Source organism: Sciurus carolinensis, chromosome 1, assembly GCF_902686445.1.
Source record: "Sciurus carolinensis chromosome 1, mSciCar1.2, whole genome shotgun sequence".
Lineage (NCBI taxonomy): Eukaryota > Metazoa > Chordata > Mammalia > Rodentia > Sciuridae > Sciurus > Sciurus carolinensis.
In genome coordinates, this window is record NC_062213.1 from 39,412,942 (window position 1) to 39,432,445 (window position 19,504).

Below are 19,504 nucleotides of genomic sequence, written 5' to 3' on the forward strand. Positions count from 1 at the left end.
CAGACCAAAGAAATTAAAGAAATACCAATGGGAAAGAAGAACTAAAGTTGTCATTATTTGCTGATGACATGATCCTATATTTAGAAGGTCAAAAAAACTCCACTAGAAAACTTCTAGAACAAACAAATGAATTCAGCAAAGTAGCAGGATATAAAATCAATACACGTAAATCCCATGCATTTCTATTCATAAGTGATGAATCCTCTGAAAGAGAAATTAGGAAAACCACTCCATTCACTCAAAAAAAAAAAAAAAAAAAAAAAAACAACTTTGGGAATTAATCTAACACAAGAAGTGAAAGACTTCTACAATGAAAACTACAGAACATTAAAGAAAGAAATTGAAGAAAACCTTCGAAGATGGAAAGATCTCCCATGTTCTTGGATAGGCAGAATTAACACTGTCAAAATGGCCATTCTACCAAAGGCCCTATACAGACTCAATGCAATGCCAATTAAAATCCCAATGACACTCTTCACAGAAATAAGGAAAGCAATCATGAACTTCATCTGGAAGAACAAGAGACCTCAAATAGCCAAAACAATCCTGAGCTGAAAAAGTGAAACAGAAGGTATCACAATACCAGACATTAAAGTATACTACAGAGCAACAGTAACTAAAACAGCATGGTATTGGCACCAAAACAGACAGGCAGACCAATGGTACAGAACAGAAGACACGGAGACAAAACCACATAAATACAGTCACCTCATAATAGATAAAGGAGCCAAAAACATGCAATGGAGAAAAGACAGCCTGTTCAACAAATGGTGATGACAAAACTGGAAATCCATATGCAGTAAAATGAAATTAAACCTCTACCGCTCACCCTGCATGAAACTCAACTCAAAATGGATCAAAGTCATAGGAATTACACCAGAGACCCTACCCTAACAGAAGACAAAGTAGGCCTGAATTTTTATCATGTTGGCTGAGGATCAGATTTCCTCAACAAGACTCCCAAAACACAAGAAATCAAAGCAAGAATCAATAAATACAATGGACTCAAACTAAAAAGCTTTTTCTCAGCAAAGGAAACAATCAAGAATTTGAAGAGAGTGCCTACAGAGTGGGAGAAAATCTTTTCCACACGCATTTCAGATAGAGCACTTATCTCCAAAATTTATAAAGAACTCACAAAACTTTACACCAAAAATATAAAGAACCCGATCAATAAATGGGCTAAGGAACTGGACAGACACTTTACAGAAGAAGATATACGGGCAATTAATAAATATATGAAAAAGTGTTCAACATCTCTAGTAATTAGAGAAATGCAAATTAAATCAACTCTAAGATTTCATCTTACTCCAATCAGAATGGGTATTAGTAAGAACACAAACAATAACAGATGTTGGCATGGATGTGGGAAAAAGCACACTTTTACTTTGCTGGTGGAGTTTCATATTGGTGCAGCCACTCTGGAAAGCAGTGTGGAGAATTCTCAGAAAACTTGGAATGGACCCACCTTTTGACCCAGTTATCCCACTCCCTGGTTTATGCCCAAAGGACTTAAAATCAGCATACTAAAGAAACACAGTCACATCAATGTTTATAGCAGCTCAGTTCACAATAGCTAGATTGTGGAACCAATCTAGGATGCCCTTTCAACAGATGAATGGATAAAGAAACTGTGGTATATATACACAATGGAATATTATTCAGCCATAAAGAAGAATAATATTAAGGTATTTGCAAATAAATGGATGGAATTAGAGAATATCATGCTAATTGAAATAAGCCAATCCCTAAAAAGCAAAGGCTGAATGTTTTCCCTGATTAGTGGAGAATGATATATAATGGGGGTGGGGAGGTGGGGAGTGAGAGAATAGGTGAACTTGAGATTATGTAGAAGGAAATGAGAGGGAGGGGAATATGAAAAATGGTGGAATGAGAGACATCATTACCCCATGCACATGTATGATTACACAAATGGTATGAATCACATCATGTATAACCACAGAAACGAAATGATGTACCCCATTTGTGCACAATGAATAAAAATGCAGTCTGTAAAAAATTAAAAGTTATATAAAAAACTGGTCATACTACTAAAAACAATCTACAGAATTAATGCAATCCTTATTAAAATATCAATGACATTCTTCACAAGTTAAGAAAAACAGTCCTAAATTTCACTTGAAAGAATAAGAGACCCTAAATATACAAAGCAATATGGAGCAAGAAAAGCAATGCTGCAAGCATCACACCACTGGTCCTCAAACTATACTACAGAGCTATATTAACTAAAATTGCATGGTACTAGCATCAAAAGAGACATGAAGGCAAATGGAAGAGAAGACACAGACAAATCCACATACATAAAATCATCTCATCCTTGACAAAGGTACCAAAAACATATGCTGAAGAAAAGATCCCTGTCACCCTGCAAACAAGTCAACTCATAAAGGATCAGAGACCTAGGAAACAGACTGGGAACAGCATAACTACTGAAAGAAAACATAAGGTCAACACTTCAACATATCCATGCAGGTATGCTGCAAATCAAATGCAAATCAAAACTATACTGAGATTTCATCTCATTCCAGTCAGAAGAGTAATCATCAAGAATACAAATAACAATAAAAGCTGGTGACAATGTGGGGGAAAAGGTATCCTCACACATTGTTGGTGGGACTCCAAATTAGTACAACCACTATGGAAAGCAATACAGAGATTTCTCAAAAGACCAAAAATGGAACAACCATATCTCTCAGTTCTCCCACTTCTGGGTATCTGTTTAAAGGAAATAAAGTCAGCATACTATAGTGACACATGTAAATCAATGTTTATAGCAGCATAATTTACAATACTAAAGTTATGGAACGAGGCTAGGTGCCCATTAACAGAAAAATGTTTAAAGAAAGTTTGGTGTGTATACATAATAGAGTTTTACTCAATCATAAAGAAAAATGAAATTATGTCATTTGCTGGTTAATGACACAAATGGAGACCATCATGCTAAGTGAAACAAGTCAGATGCAGAAAGTCGAGGGTCAAATATTTTCTCTCATACGTAAAAACTGGAGAGAAATGAGAAATTTTTAAAAAGGGGTATCTCATGAAAGTAGGAGGGAGCACAAAGAGATAGAAGAAGGGGATCAAGGTAGATGCTGGAGGGATGAGAAAGGAGAGGGAGGAACTGTGTATTATAATTCACCAAACTATGCTACATGGATATATGAGTATGTCACAATGAATTCTACTTTTATGTGTTACTATAATACCCAGTTAAAAAACAACAAACAATTGTGTATTATGTGTGCTAAGCACAAAACATTTTGTTAAACAAGAATCTTACTAGCAATAAAAATTTAAGCATTAAAGTTGAAAGAGATATTAACAGCAAAAGAAAGTATACCTACTTTGAAAGTCACAGTTGCCTTTGTGCAGTAAAATCCTACAGAAACAATAGGATCCTTCAAAGTCTGTGCTTTCTGCTGATGTATGTTTAATGTAGGATCATTCCCAAGGTAGTCCTCCTCACCATCATCATAACTCACAATTGCAGGCACAAATGACCAAGCCCAGGATACCCATCCCTGTGGTTGCTCATCATCTTGCTGTGAATACAACTCTTGGCCTTTGTACTGAGCAGAATATTGCATATCTATTCTTGTTTCATCTTCAGCACCTGGGAATCAAAATAAAGACACTTTAAATAAATTAATAAGACAACCTTAAAAAAATGGATAAATTCCAATTGAAAATCATGCATTATATTATCATTTGAAATAAATAATATCACTGTCACTCTCAAGGTTTTATATGTTGTACTGTGTCAGTCTTTTCATAGGTTAAGATTAATGTTATGTAGATAATAGTTTATCGACTATACATAATTTAAAGCATTTTTAATAAATAAAAAAATAAGATAACATTCTTCAACATTTAACTAATTTTTTAAAAGACCCACCACAAACTCTTCTCAAAAATAAGAATAATGTATTGAAAGACTGACTTTTCTCAGAAACATAATACCAGAATGATCTAAGTTCTTCATTTCCTAATGTATCCGGAGAGAAATGAGAGAAATGACAAGTACTTCTAGACAAAATGTACCCACCAAAATAAGAATTATTCAAAAGAAAAGAAAATGTTACAAAGAAATAACTTTTATAGGCAGTTAAGAAAAATAATGGTATTGGAGACTCATAGTGAATAAGATGTATTCATATCTTTCCTACTCTAAAGATAAAAAAATTTCAGAAAAGAAATTCTATCAGTTATGAATTGGCAGACTAAGGACATAGAGTCCAACAACTCATCAGTTTATTCCAAGTAAGATATCAAATTGAAAATTATCAGTTTTAAACTGAATATCAGTTACACTACAAGAAATCAGGTCACCTCAACTTGGGAAACAATGTCCAGCTTGCATACACAGAACTGGTCTCTAGACCCCTCCTGTCTAGCCCATTGAAACCAAAGGAGTAATCACTGCTTGAGGTTTGTTTGCTTGTTTAATATTTTTTTAGTTGTTGATGGACCTTTTTTTAAAATGTATTTATATGCAGTGCTAAGAATCAAACCCAGTGCCTCACATGTGCTAAGCCAAGCACTCTACCACTGAGCTAAAACCCCAGTCTACTTCTTGAGCTTTACTCACTTCCTTACAAAAGAAATAAATTAGAGCATGGAAAAGAAAAAAAAAATCAGTCATAATTTCCTTAAATTCCCTTTTATTCTTCAGTATAATGCATATTAATCTGGGGCCCTTTGACAGAATTTAGATACTCCATGAATTTTAATGGGAATTACATATATATATTAAGTATTAACTAAAATGTACTGTCACTTTGTATGAATGTCAATAATAAATGATAGTTTTAGCAGTATGTGACTCTCACATAAAAATCACAAATAAATCAAATCACAGCTATCACACTCATTACCTGAAATGAGTGATAGCTATCATAGTTACTACTATATCTGATTTTAATATGTAATTAATATTACTATATAATTTCTTAAATACTTGATAGTTATATCAATACAATGCTTCTCTTGTAATACAATATATTTTCTTTAAGCATTTAAAACATTCAAGAAATCTTCATTTAGCAAATATTGAGTAACAGAATTTGTCCTTCAATTTAAAAAAATAAAATAAAGACAAAATGAATGAAATAATGGTTTTCAGACAATGATGTCAAGAATGAAGGTTAGTGACTCCTAAGAGGTAGAAAACAAGAATAATGAGCTCTCCACAACTGCCCCATCTTACTGCCTGGTACAAGTTTCTAAACCACAGTCAGGAAAGAAGAAATCCAAGGAAATTCAACAGTTCCCCTTAGATGAGAAGACAGAGAAGAAAGTCCAAGAAAACTAAGATAGTTAGAGTTAGCACCGCAGACACTAAACAAGATAGCTACTCAGAGAGCCTCTGAGGCCAACAGAGGACCCTTTTCAGTACTTACTCGGTATTTAACAGGCACATGAGCATAAAGAAACTACCTAAGGCCATGGAAGAATCACCAGAAAAGGAGCAAAAGACACAATCCCCAGGGCTCACAGAGGATTGGGAACAGAAATAGTTTTAATGCTCACCAGCAAGAAAGACAAAATCTTCTAATTCACAAAAAAAATTCTAATTCATCAAGTAGAGTACTTATCAGTAGTGAGGAAAAAAACAGGCCTAAGCAAATGGCTATTCTGGTTCCACCTAAAAACCTTACAAACAAACTTTAAAGACCTAAATTGTTTCCAATTAGGAAATGATTATTGGAACACAAAAAATATCCAGCACCCAACAAGTCAAAATTTATAATGTCTAACATTCAATTAAAAATAATTGGGGAGCTAGGTACAGACTGTAAAACAACTAGGAGGATCACTTCAGTACAAGAGTTTGAAGTGAGCCTGGACAACTAAGAAGACCCTGGACTCAAAAAAAAAAAAAAAAAAAAAAAAAAAAAAAAAAGCCAGGTAGAGTGGCTCAAGTGGTTCAAGCCTGTAATACAAGCTACTCAGGACACTGAAGCAGGATGAGAATCAGAAGTTCTAATCAAGCCTGGGAAATAATAAATCCTGTCTCAAAAAAAATTTGTTTAAATTTCAAATTTAAAGGGCTAGAAATACAGTCCCAAACCACTCAGAAGTAGAGAGCTCCTGAGTTCAATCTCTACTACCACAAAAAAAAAAAGAAAAAATACTAGATAAGTAAAAAAGCAGGAAAATATAATACATAATGAGGGAAAATGTCAATCAAAAGAAACAAATCTAGAATTGACAAAGATCACAATGTAAGTAAATAAAAACATTAGAACTATAAAAATAAATGCATATATTCAAGAAAGTATAAAGAGGTTAAGAAGAGACAGTAAGTATATAATGAAACCCCAATTGAACTTCTAAAGATAAAAATACAATATCTGAAATGAAATATATATAAGATGCAATTAACAAATTAGACACAGCATGAGATTAGTAAATTTCAACTGAAATTTAAACTATGCAAAATGAAAAAGAAAATGCATAAAAAAAATAAGAACAGTGACTCAGAACACTCTCAAACATCGAGCAGGATAAGATACATAGAAGTGGAGTCCCTATGAAAGTAGACCAGGAACTAAAAAAATTTTTGAAGAAATAATGGCCAAAATTTTTACACATATAGATATATATAAACTATAAACCCAGAGACCTAAAACCTGAAAGCACAAGTATCATGAAGAAATAATCCTAAGGAACATCATAATGAAGGTGCTTAAAACTTTCTGAGAAAACGTTCAAAGGCTTTACCAAAGTGTCAAAGGAATCCCTGGCACATACACCCCAAAAAGGTTAAGGGTTCCTGCCCCAAACAGTATGAGAAAACTAATTCAAATGCCACCAAAAGCAAACAGTGGAGTTGCTTTCTTTCTCTCTTAATAAACAATGAAAACCTAAACATTTTATTAGGTCACAAAAAGCAAGTTATAAAAGAAAAATTTGATAATTACATTTTATCAAAATTTAAAACTTATGTTCAAGATGCCTTTTAAGAAATGAACAGGAAATGAGCTGGGAACATGGCTCAGCAATGGAGTGCTTGTCAAGTATGTGAAAGGCCCTGGGTCAATCTCCAGAATGGTAAAAAAAAAAAAATAATAAATATATTAGGCAAATCACAGAATGGAAAAAAAATACTCTTAAAACATATATATGACAAAGGACTTGAATTCAGAATATACAAAGAACACTTATAAACCATTAAAGAGGCCCAAAATAGTTCTTAAAAGAACAAATATTTAACATATATTTCACAAAGGTAGATTTATTAAAGATCAACACCAACATGAAAAAATTCAAAACATGTACTTGTGAAAGATGTACCAATTAAAACCATAAAATATCACAACACACTCATCAGAATGGCAAAAAGTAAAAATATGCAGACCCCACCATATGTATAAAGATATAGAGCAATTGAAAACATTCATTGTTGATGGGAATGTAAAATGGGACAACTACTTTGGAAAAAAGGTAAGGTAAAAAAATTTGGGTAAGTGTCCCCCCAGAGGTCCACACATTGTTAAAGGATAATTGCCCTGAATGGCACTATGGGGAGGTGGAGGAACCTTTAGGAAGTGGGGTCTGGTGGAAGGATTTTGCATCACTGAGTGCATGCCTCAGGTCCCTGAATGCTCCTGAATGCCTCCTTTGTGCTTTTAAAAAAAAAAAAAAAAAAAAAAAAAAAACAGTCAAATAAAGGCAACAGTGAGAACAAGCATGAGCAGGAAAATCCAGCTTTCTCTTGTGTACCCTAGGGATTAGGGCAAGTTAGTGTTATCTGGAGAAAGGTATTTTCTTGCATGTATATAAGGATATTTCTCCTTGGGATGTTGGTCATGCAAACACATTATTGCTGATGATGTCTCACTGCCTCTGCAGTCCTATAAAACCCCTGAGACAAAATGAGTGCATAACTCAGGACACTGAGGAAAGAAATGACTCAAGCAACCAGCCAGCCACCATGTGACAAAGGTGCTGCTTGATGAAGCAGTTTGAGGAATGCAGGTGCTATATCTGTTCAGCCTATCACCCCTGAACTCTTCTTGAAGTCATCACTGATCTCTTGCAAGCCTTCCCCAATAAATCATATGTCTCACACGCTGTCTTGAGGAACTTTCTTTGGTCTTTCTACAACCTATTCCTTAAAAATGACTAGCTGCTTTCACTTAAGTTTTCAGAGTTCATTTATGTTGCAGTATGTATCAATATTTAATTCCAACCATACAAAGCCCTGGTACTCCTAGGCTAAGGATGTGACAAAAGTCTTTCACAAAAGTATACACTTTATGATTCCATTTATATGAATCCTAGAATCAATAAAACTAATTTATAGTGTTAAAAAAATTTAGAACAGTATTTACCAGAGTAGAAGTAGGCAGGAGGAGGAGGGAATGACTGGAAAGGAGCATAAGGAACTCTTTGAGATGTTAATGATCTGTATCATAGTGAGTGTTCTGCATCACACAGGTGTATGTATCTCCCAAAAACCCATGAATAGTATACTTAAGATTTATACATTTCACTTTATAAATTTAACCTTCCGAATAATACAATAAACAAACTAACAATATTCCATGATGTCTTGGGCTTAAGTATACTAGCTGTAACTCACTTTGAAAGGCAGTAGAAATACTGGTTGCATTAAAAAATAAAGGGATATTAGACACATATGTGTTGCAGCAAATGTAATAAAAATAAATGGTGGGGTGGGATGTAGCTCAGTGGCAAACCGTCTGCCTTGCATTTGCAAAGCCCTGGGTTCGACCCCTAGTACCAAAAAAAAAAAAAAAAAAAAAAAAAAAAGACAAAAAAAAAAAATGGTGGAATCCAGATGATGAGTACATAAGTGTCCACTGTACGATAACTCAGTTATGATGTACATTCAAAATACGTCATGCTAGAGAAAAAGTATGAATAGAGCACCTTCTGTGTGCTGGGTTTTGTTCTAGGTGTTAGCCACTGTTCGAGTCTCAGGAGTTCATTGTATAACAGAAACTCACTAACAGGAATTCACTGTGAAGTAAAGGGGTATTTATTTAAAGTAACTTAGTAGTAGTTGTTCTTTTATTTCTTTTCAAGGTAAAAATTTTAATGAGATAACAGTTAAATATCATAAACTTTACCCTTTAAAAGTATATAATTCAGTCATTTTTAGAAATGTATCAAAGTTGTACATCATCATTCATTTTAAAACATTTTCATCACTCTCAAAAGAAATACACCTACTTGCAATTATTCTCTCCTCCTCTTAGCCCCTGGTGACTAAGCTACTTTCTATATAACTGCCTCTATAGAACTGCCTGTTGTAGACCTTTCATATAAATGGAATCATACAATGTGTTCCTTTTCAATTGGCTGCTTTCACTTGAAGTTTTCAGTATTCATTCATATTGAAGTATGTATCAGTATTAAATTCCTTTGTATAACTGTGGTATAGGTATATACCATAATTTATTTATCCATTCATCAAGTGATGGGCATTTGAGTTGTTTCCAGTTTGCAGTTATTATGAATGATGCTGCCATGAACATTCACATTCAAGTTTATAGGTGTGTGTATATTAAGTCTTTTGATATATACGTAGGAGCACATATGGTAACATGTTCAATTTTTAAATTGCCAGATTATTTTCTGAAACATATGTACTATTTTACATTCCCACAAACAACATATATGGATTTCAATTTCTCTACATCTTCACCAACACTTGTTATTATGTCTTTTTTTATAACAGTCACTCTATTGGCTATGAAGTGGTATCTCATTGTGGTTTTGATTGGCACTCCTCTAATGGCTAATGATATTTAGAATCTTTTCATGTGATTGCTTGCCATCTGTCTTCCGGGGAAAAATATTTATTTGTCCACTTTTAAATTGGATTATTTATCCTAAATTTTAAATGCTCTTCAAGTTCTATTTTAATTAATTACTTAAAATTTTCCTGAGTCACAGGTCCAAAACCAAGTCAAAATCAATCATTCCTTTTATCATCCTTCTACTTCAGATCATTCACACCTCTGTTTATCACTCTGCTACTATACCATTCATCATACTTAACTGTTCATTCATCTGTCTATCCCATTTAACCTTAAGATTTTAAGAGAAGGGAACACATCTTATTTATTTCACATTACTCACGTATTTTCCTACATTACCAACCATACTGCCTTCCATATAGAATTTCATAAAACTGGAATGAACTGACTTGAGTTGATCCACTTAGTATCTTTCAATAAAGCACACATTTCACTAATTGTATTAAATAACTCTATTAATTAAATGACAGCCTTTGGAGAAAAGTACCAACATTTTTTACTAGGAAATTTTAAAGTTGCACTACTTTAATACACCTGTAAATAAATATTCTGAACACTTATACCTATTAGACATATTGTCTTAGTATATAGAAAAGAGAAAAATCAAAATAAAATTTAGCATGTAGGTAAAATCAAAATGTGCCAAAAAATCAAAATATAATCATTCCATCATATATGATGGAATATATAACTCAAACTATTGTGTTTTTAAAGTTTTACCAATGAGGAAAACAATTTCTAAGAATGACAATTCTAAATTCAATTTTGTTATACTTACCTGTAATGTTTCCTAACATATCTTTATTGTGACAAGTAGAATCCTCTGTTTCGCCATCTTTAAAATTGCCTATTTCTCCATAGTAAAGAGCAATCCCAAGCTGCATTATACGGATAAACATAGGCAATTGTTGATCTGTGATAGAAAGTTTCAAGCTCTCTACTAAGGTATGAATCTGTATTTTGAAAAACAAAAGATAACAAAACCATGTTTAATGGGAGTATCTTTTAAAATAAGAGGATAAGTGTTAAATGTCTTAAAATGCAAGATCATTTTAAAAACACTGATCTACCAAATATTTCTAATAATTAAACCAAAATAATATTTACTCTAAAGCTTAGAGATTAAGTAAATTTTTGCTATGATGATTAGTAAACTTCAGATTAAAAAAGGATTAAGAAAAATAATGTAGGTACAAACAATTAATAATCAGAAGAAATATTTGCATTAGATTTACAGATAACTATTCCATAAGAAAGTAACCAAATACCTACAGTATAATACTTCCTCTCCCTGGGGGGAGGGGGGAGATCTCTGTCAAATCCAAGAATAAAAAGCTCAGGATATTATTTCATTAAACCTTTAATCACTCTTCACAATTTAATTAACCTAAAAGAATATATGTGCATTCGCAAACCATATGTTAAAAGTAAGTAATAAAATATTAATAATATAACTATGTAAGTATGGAAACAAAATTTTATTATCAAATATGGAAAATCAAATGAAATATGTGTTCAAGAAAGTTTTTCAGAAGAATTTTAAATATATTTAAACATGACAAAAAATTTGTAACATAAATCAACTATAAGAAATAAAACTAATTACTACGAAGGAGGATATATAACATTCAAAGTTCTTAAAGAAAGAGACAGCAATGGAATATAAACACTGCTTCAACGTAATGGTTTCCTGCTGTTATATAAACACGGAAGAAAACCAATTAAGTCAAAAAGTTAAGTCTCTTAGAAGGTTTATTTTGACTACCTGGTATTTGAGTGTCTATGAAAAAGAAGTAATGGGAATCATATTTATAGAACTCAAGACCCAAAATAATGATATTAGTAAGGGGAGAATGCTGAATAATGGAAGAGGGGGGATAAAACACTGTATTTCAGGTACAGGAACAGTTTTCTTCAAACTGACCTAAAAATCACAAACTGAATAAACCATGGAGAGATAAGAAAATGCAGAGAAAGGAGCAGTAAAGGAGTATGTAAGCTTGCAAAGTTTTTCTGAGTTGAGATTTCTGTAACATCCTTTTACAAATAATGTATCGCACAAACAGCACCAGTGATGAGCAATTTTAGCAAAGTCAATGATGAATAAAGAATTTACTTAGCCATAAAGAAGAATAAAATTATGACATTTGCAGGCAAATGGGTGAAGTTGGAGAATATCATGCTAAGTGAGATAAGCCAATCCCAAAAAACCAAAGGACGAATGATCTCTCTGATAAGCAGATGATGACACATAATGGGGGGTGGAAGGGAGGCAAGAATGCAGGAAGGATGGATTATACCGAGGAAAAGGAGGGGTGGGAAGGGTGGGGGTAAGAAAAAATAATAGAATGAGACAAACATCATTATCCTATGTAAATGTATGATTACACAAATGGTATGACTACCTCATGTACAATCAGAGAAACAAGTTGTACCCCATTTGTTTACAATGAATCAAAATAAATAAATTTTTAAAAAAGAATTTATCCTTAATATACATATTAAAAGTTCTTTAAAAATCATTAAGAAAAGATGAATCCTCAACAGAAAAATGAACAAATAACAATTAAATGACCAGCAAGGGTATCTACAAAATTCCAACTCACTAAAAAACATCAATAAACTTGTGTTACATTTTGCTCAACGGGTTAGCAATTATTAAAAAAATATGATCATATCTAAGGCTAACAAGAGTATCACACAAGCATTTCCGCTTAACATTAATGGGTGTATAACCTGGTTAAAGCTTTCAGGAAACAATTCTGCAATCCCGATTACATGTCTTAAAATTTGGGGGGCAGGGGGTACCAGGGATTGAATTCAGGAACACCTGACCACTGAGCCATATTCCCAGCCCTATTTTTGTATTTTATTTAGAGACAGGGTCTCATTGAGTTGCTTAACACCTTGGCTGTTGCTAAGACTGGTTTTGGACTCTTGATCCTCCTGCTTCCCGAGGTAGGTGGGATTATAGGCATGCATCACTGCACCAGGAATGGCTAAAATTTTTTAAAATATATTTACAAATATAGGAATTTTTCCTAAAGAATTAATCAGAGATGTGGCCAACTATTTATGTGCAGACTTTCATGCCCCTTAAAAAGCTGAAAGTAGAGAAAACAATAAATTATGTATCCATATGATCTGTTTCTCATAAATGTCAGTCTCAGGTCATGTTTCATATAAAAGATAGAAAATTATAAACATCTACCCAAAATATAAACCAATATATTCAAAAGCTATTTAAGCATATATGAAAGGTTTAAAAAACAATGAGGTATCTGGAAAATTTGGGAAAATACCCTGTCCTTGAGGTGAGCAATGAGATTAACTACATCTCTTTAACACATATTTCCTAGAACTAGAATTGAAAGAATGATGGGTCTAACCAAAAATGGCAAATATTATATCACAATTACATTAATAAAAATGTTTTAAATCTATTTCAGTTGCCCATAATACAGTGGTACCTTATATGTGGTGATTACCAGAATCAAAAACCACATAGCAACAAGATTATTTATGCTAACATACTTTTCACAGTGAAATGTTATAACAAATCAACTTTGAGAACACACAATGACATGTATATCAACAGTAAGTTTTCCTCAAGTTCATCTATTTTTACTTTGCTCTAATTTATCTATATCCTAGAATGGACAAATAAATTTGTGCTAATGATCAATAAGATTATTTCACAGAACAATTTACAGACATCCATTACCTACTTTTGAAATATATTTTAAATTTACCTTTTCATTCTCCAGTTCATTAGAAGATCCAAAGCTAAAAAAAGCAAGCTCATTTCTCAAAGATGGCAATATTGACACTATTGAGTTAACATTTTCCCATACTTGCCATATTTGCCAAAGAAACTAATTCAAAAATAGAAGGAAAAATAAGTTTTGAACAAACCAATATGAATTATACACAGTGGAGGCTAAAAGTAACAAGATGATTGAAAAACAAGGAGATTTTACATAGAAATAAAAAGTATGGTAAAGCTACAAAATAAAATGTTTTAAGGAATTATGTAAAATTATGTAAAAACCAGTATTTATGTAGGCAGGAAATACTATTGTTATTCAGAGTTAAGGCCAGTCTTTCTATCACAGAACTGAGGCAATCAGAGGCAAGTAATTCAATAATAAAAATGTATCCCCCATAAAAACTTACTTAATAAGATCGAAGTTGTTGTGTGAATTCTTCCAAGAAAAATAGGCAGAAGGACAATATTCATAAAACCATTAAGTAACAAAAAAATGACAGAATTTATGCTTCTATACCACACTGAAAATATACACTGCAAAATTATGGCATTTGCAGGTAAATGGATGGAGATGGAGAATATCATGCTAAGTGAGATAAGCCAGACCCAAAAAACAAAGGCCAAATGGTATCTCTGATAAGTGGATGCTGATATATAACAGGGGTGGGCAAGGGAAAAATGGAGGAACTTTGGATTGGGCAGAAGGGAATGAGGGGAGGAGGCAGAAGGTGGGAAAGATGGTGGAATGAGATGGACATCATTACCCTATGTACATGTGTGATTGCACGAATGGTGTGATTCTACATCATGTACAACCAAAGAAACGAAAAGTTGTTCTCCATTTGTGTATAATGAATCAAAATGCATTCTGCTGTCATGTATAACTAAATAGAACAATTCTTTTAAAAAATGTTTTAAAAAAAGAAAATATGCACTGCTACCTTAAAGAATAATAAATTTTCATATTAATTAAAAGATGTCCTGAAAAACTCCCACACCATAATATTTTGATTGTATATTGATATCATGGATCAAAACCTAAAACTTCTTTAAAAAATGAACTGTAAGGTTATAAGGTTAGTGATATCAAGCCTTATAAAGTTATCTAAAAAAAGGAAAATGACTATTGTTGACTAATCATGCTGAACAAATTATAAGGATTAAAATATAGATTACTGCTATTCAGAACACTGTGTATATACACTTCTGTGTGTGTGGTCTGGAAATTGAACTCATAGTCTCATGCTACTTTTTTAAAAGTTATTTTTTAGTTATATACAACACCAGGACAAACCCTGACATTATCACAAAAGCATGGAACACAATCCATTAGAATTCAGTCCCTAGTAATTCCCCCTTACCCCTTCACTCCCCTCTCCACCACTGATCCCTCTTCAATCCATTTAGTTTACTTTTTTTTACTGTCCTATGGATACACCGATGCCCGGACCCACCATGCCATATCCAAGTCATGCTACTTTTTCATAAGCCACTTCTATCAACTTGAAGAGAGAAACATTAATAAACAGCTAGATAAACTGAAAAATAGAAATTATAACATGAAAGAAAAGGTTATCTCCAAATATCTCTTCTAGAACACATACAAAAAGTTTAAATATAAAAATTATACAAAAAACTTTACAAAAATGAATGTCATATACATTTATGAGATTAATTTCTTCTTTGACTTATAATTAGCATGCACAAAAGCCAATAAACAAAATAAAGGCTTGCAACTTAATTACAGAAAAAGAGACACCTACTTTAATAACAGATGGCATCTTGGAATTCAGGTTATCATATGTAAAATGTAGACGAGTTCTGAAGGAACACTTGTACAGTAAAGGATCCTGATAAAATTCTATTTTACCACTGGCATTTCGTTTATCAAGACAAACTGTACAGTCAGAAAAATTGATAACCTTTCTTAGCACCAGATCAGTTGCTAAAAAGAAAAGAAAAATTTTAATTAAAAAGGAAAATTAGAGGAAAAAGGCAACCATTATTAGTACAATAGCAATTAAAATAATAATTATAGCAAATAATATTCATGGAACATTTAATGCATGTCAGATCCTATGTAAAGAATTTCTCATGTTTTGTATCATTTGAATATTACAATTGTATTAAATAGGGAAATTTTTGTATATGAAGAATCTGAGGCCTAAGTAGACTGCCCCCATTTGCATACAAGGGAAGACATAACTTAGGAAAATTTTCTCCATAGTTCTTTCCTACAATAAGATAATAACATTCTTAAGAATTCAAATCTAAAATAAACTTCTGAACAATAGACACTCATTTAGTATTTATATACCCACTAAAAAGTTCACTGATACTTTAAACCCACATTGTTCAATGACAGCCATCAGCTGTGGCTATTTAAATTTACATTTAAATTAATGTAAAAGACAATACAGGATTAGCAGTTAACAAGCACTCAAAAAATGGAAGACACTATTTTTAATGGCTTTATCACCACTACCGTCATGGAATTTGACATGGTATCATATTTGATTCTCATAAATGAACTGGTGTGTTAGCAGTACTAATAATACACATTTTACAAATAACTCATTCAAGGTTGCATTGGGTTAGTGGTAAATGGAAGATTCAAATCAAGATTCTCCAACTCCTAAACTAGGGCTCCTCCTAATTCACTGTAAATTATTTCCCAAAGCAATATTTACATCACTTCTTTATTAAAACTAAAAATGAAATGTCTTCACTTAAAATGACTCATTTCTTCAATCCTGTATTATCCAATTTGTTTTCGGGCCTTTTTATCAAATACGTTGTTCAACACAAAGAATATGAAGGAGCAATGTATAAGAAACTGTGCTTGGGCCTTTGCATACATTCTTTTGTTTTTTGAGGGGAAGGATGTTTTTGTTTTGTTTTGTTTTATTTTTGTTTGCACCAGGGATTGAACCCAGGGGCATTTAAACACTGATTCACAACCCTAGCCCTTTTTTGTATTTTATTTAGAGAAAGAGTCTCACTAAATTGCTGAGGCTTGCTTTGAACTCATGATCCTTCTGCATCAGCCTCCCAAGCTGCTGGGATTATAGGCATGAGCCACTGCACCTGGTTCTTTGCATACTTTCTTATTTATGCCTCATAACAAAGCTGTGAATCAAAATTAATTTCCATTTTAAAAATATAAAAACTTGAACCTTGGATAACTCACAAAAATGAAATTATACTCCGTCCTGCTAGTTTGCATTTTCATATCTTAACTAGAGTTAACATTTAGTCTCGAGACTCTATTTTACTTTGTTTTAACCCTTTAATTAGGACTTAATCCATATGTCCTTTGTCCTATATGTAACATACCTATAAAAATTTAAAATTGAGCAACAAATATACCATTTATTAGAAACTTCGCACCTGTGTCAATTTCATTGAAATATTCACAGAATTGAAAACTTTGGACTTAATGGGCTAAAATTAATAAATGAATAGATGTAAGAATATCAAAGATGAGAAGAGAATTAGAAAAAATGAATGTAAAAAGTAATAGCACTTAGTGGGGTACGGTGGCACATGCCTATAATCCCAGCAGCTCAGGAGGCTGAGGCAGGAGGATCGAGTTCAAAGCCAGCCTGGACAGCAGAGAGGCACTAAGTGACTCAGAGAGACTCTGTTTCTAAATAAAATACAGGAAAGGGTTGGGGATGTGGCTCAGTGGTTGAATGCCCCTGAGTTCAATCCCTGGTACCAAAAAATAATAATAATAATAGCATTTCATTTTCTGGCACTACAGGATACTTTTGTAAGTTTTCAGTGCATTAACTTATTTAATAAAATGAACCTATTGGTAATATCTTATTGTGTCCCTGTATAAAAATGAGGAAACTCAGGAAATAGTTCACCCAAGATCATAGAGATACCAAGAGGGACAGCCAGAATACAAACTCAGTTAGTGCTAGCAACTGGGAAAAAAATACATGCCATCAAATCACATTTTTAAAAAGATGCTTACAACAGATTTACTTTTCAAAAATCCTATTCTAGTCTCTATCAGAACATGTACCAACAAATATTATGACTAATAATACCTCTCCCAACAAACCTAAACAGTGTCTATCTTCTTCACAGCTGCATTTTCAATACTTAGTACAGCGCCTACCCTGTAGAACATAATAGTACTAAATAAATGCTGTTAAAAATGAAATCATTACTTAATAGCTCTTTTAAGATAAGCCGAAAAATGCAGCAAGTAATAATTAAAAAGTGGGTCCAGGATACTCAAAATTTTCCAAAAGTGCTCTAGAATATACATAAGCCTAAAACAGCTCAACCAAATATATTAGTTTGTCATTACCAAGCTATGTAAAAGTATCATGCTTCCTTTCCCCTCTTCAAAGACATTAAAAATACAAAGCAAATATTTAATTTTTATTGCTACAACCCTTGACTTATAAAATAATATGCATCACATTTGAAATAAGCATGTATGAGGTAAGAAGGAATAAAAATTAAGAATCTTCAAAATCAAGTCTAGGTGTTCTTAATCTCAGATTTTATTAACCTCCTATAATTATAAGATAATTTTATATATATGTGCATTTTTTCCCACACTGGAGGCATAAAGCTTTCATTAGACTTAACCAAAAGCCAACTTGCTCAAGGTTTAAAAATCAAGGAAACTGTTTTATTTATGGAAAAATTACACTCGACATTTACTCACCAGAAATATCCATAAATGCACGATCCCATAATTCACCCACTGTATAGCATTCTGCAGAAGTGATATTCACTGAGAGAACAATATCGTCTTCAACATATTTTAGTATGAGATTATTTATAACAATGTTTACATTATTTACAACTCGTCTAATCAGACTTTGGACATACCCTATAAAGTAGAAAAAAAAGGGTTCAATTAGCCACAAGTCTATCAATGAATAATTAACTCTTAAATTGCGTTAGACTTAACAGATGTGAAAAGTGGGTATTATTTAACAAAGGAAAATAAAAAGTTGATAGGTTAAAAAACTCTCTCAAGTGAACAGTTAAGGAGGAGCAAACCCAACTCAACAGATACTTAAACCAAGAAGTTCTATAATGAAGCATACATGTATTAAGAGAATTCACAGATACCTATCTTTCTTAAAACATAATGCTAAATCCCATACGATGATTATATTATACGAGTACTTTGTCTGGTTTCTGCCTCCTTTACATGCATACATATTTAAAATGGAGCGATGCTACTATATGCTGCTATATTGTGTGTGTGTAAACAGTGTCTGTCTTCTTCACAGTTGTATTTTCAATACCTAGTACAATGCCTACCCTGTAGAATATAATAGTACTAAATGAAAGTTATTAAAAATTATATCATTATTTAATAGCTCTTTTAAGATAAGCAGAAGAATGCAGCAAATAATAATTAAAAAGAGGCTTCAGGATAATCAAAAATTTCCAAATGCATTCCAGAATATAGATAAGCCTAAAACATACATTGATCAGATATATTTGTATACACACACACAATATATTAAAAGATGAGATCCTTTAAGCTTCTTTTTGAACCAACAACAATCATCCTCTTCCTCCCTTAGCCATAAAAATATCCAATAGTTATGCCTGGGGGGAATAAAAGAGAAACATGACCATTCTAATGAAGTCAACTATATTCACTTAATAACATGTAATAATGAAACAAAGTAGAGGAGAAAATATAAGAAGAAAACATAACTTAAAGAAGAATACAATGAAGATAAAAGAAAAAGTTAAAATGTATGGAAGGAAAGAGACTGAACTAAAACAATGAGAATAGGAAAATACAGAAATAGAAATAATAGTTTTTAAAAACTAACTCAAAACAACTACAGTAATTAATGAACATTATTTTTCTCCACAGGCTACTTAGAATTTTCAGAAGTTTTCTTTCAATTTCATACTATTGTGGAAT

General features: G+C 32.5%; 1 protein-coding gene across 7 annotated transcripts in view; it reads right to left on the bottom strand.

Annotated features, from left to right (window-relative positions):
- Nucleotides 1-19,504, bottom strand: part of Vps13b (vacuolar protein sorting 13 homolog B) — an 829,431-nt gene that overhangs the window by 735,042 nt on the left and 74,885 nt on the right. For all 7 annotated transcript variants that reach the window (XR_007108524.1, XR_007108523.1, XM_047551787.1 and 4 more), the window contains exons 5-8: nucleotides 18,275-18,442; nucleotides 15,345-15,526; nucleotides 10,591-10,765; nucleotides 3,366-3,634 (exon numbers count right to left, since the gene is read on the bottom strand). Coding sequence is in view for 5 of the 7 variants with exons in the window: in XM_047551787.1 (XP_047407743.1) it covers nucleotides 3,366-3,634; nucleotides 10,591-10,765; nucleotides 15,345-15,526; nucleotides 18,275-18,442 (794 nt within the window). In the remaining 2 variants the exon portion in view is untranslated. The remainder of the gene's footprint in view (nucleotides 1-3,365; nucleotides 3,635-10,590; nucleotides 10,766-15,344; nucleotides 15,527-18,274; nucleotides 18,443-19,504) is intronic.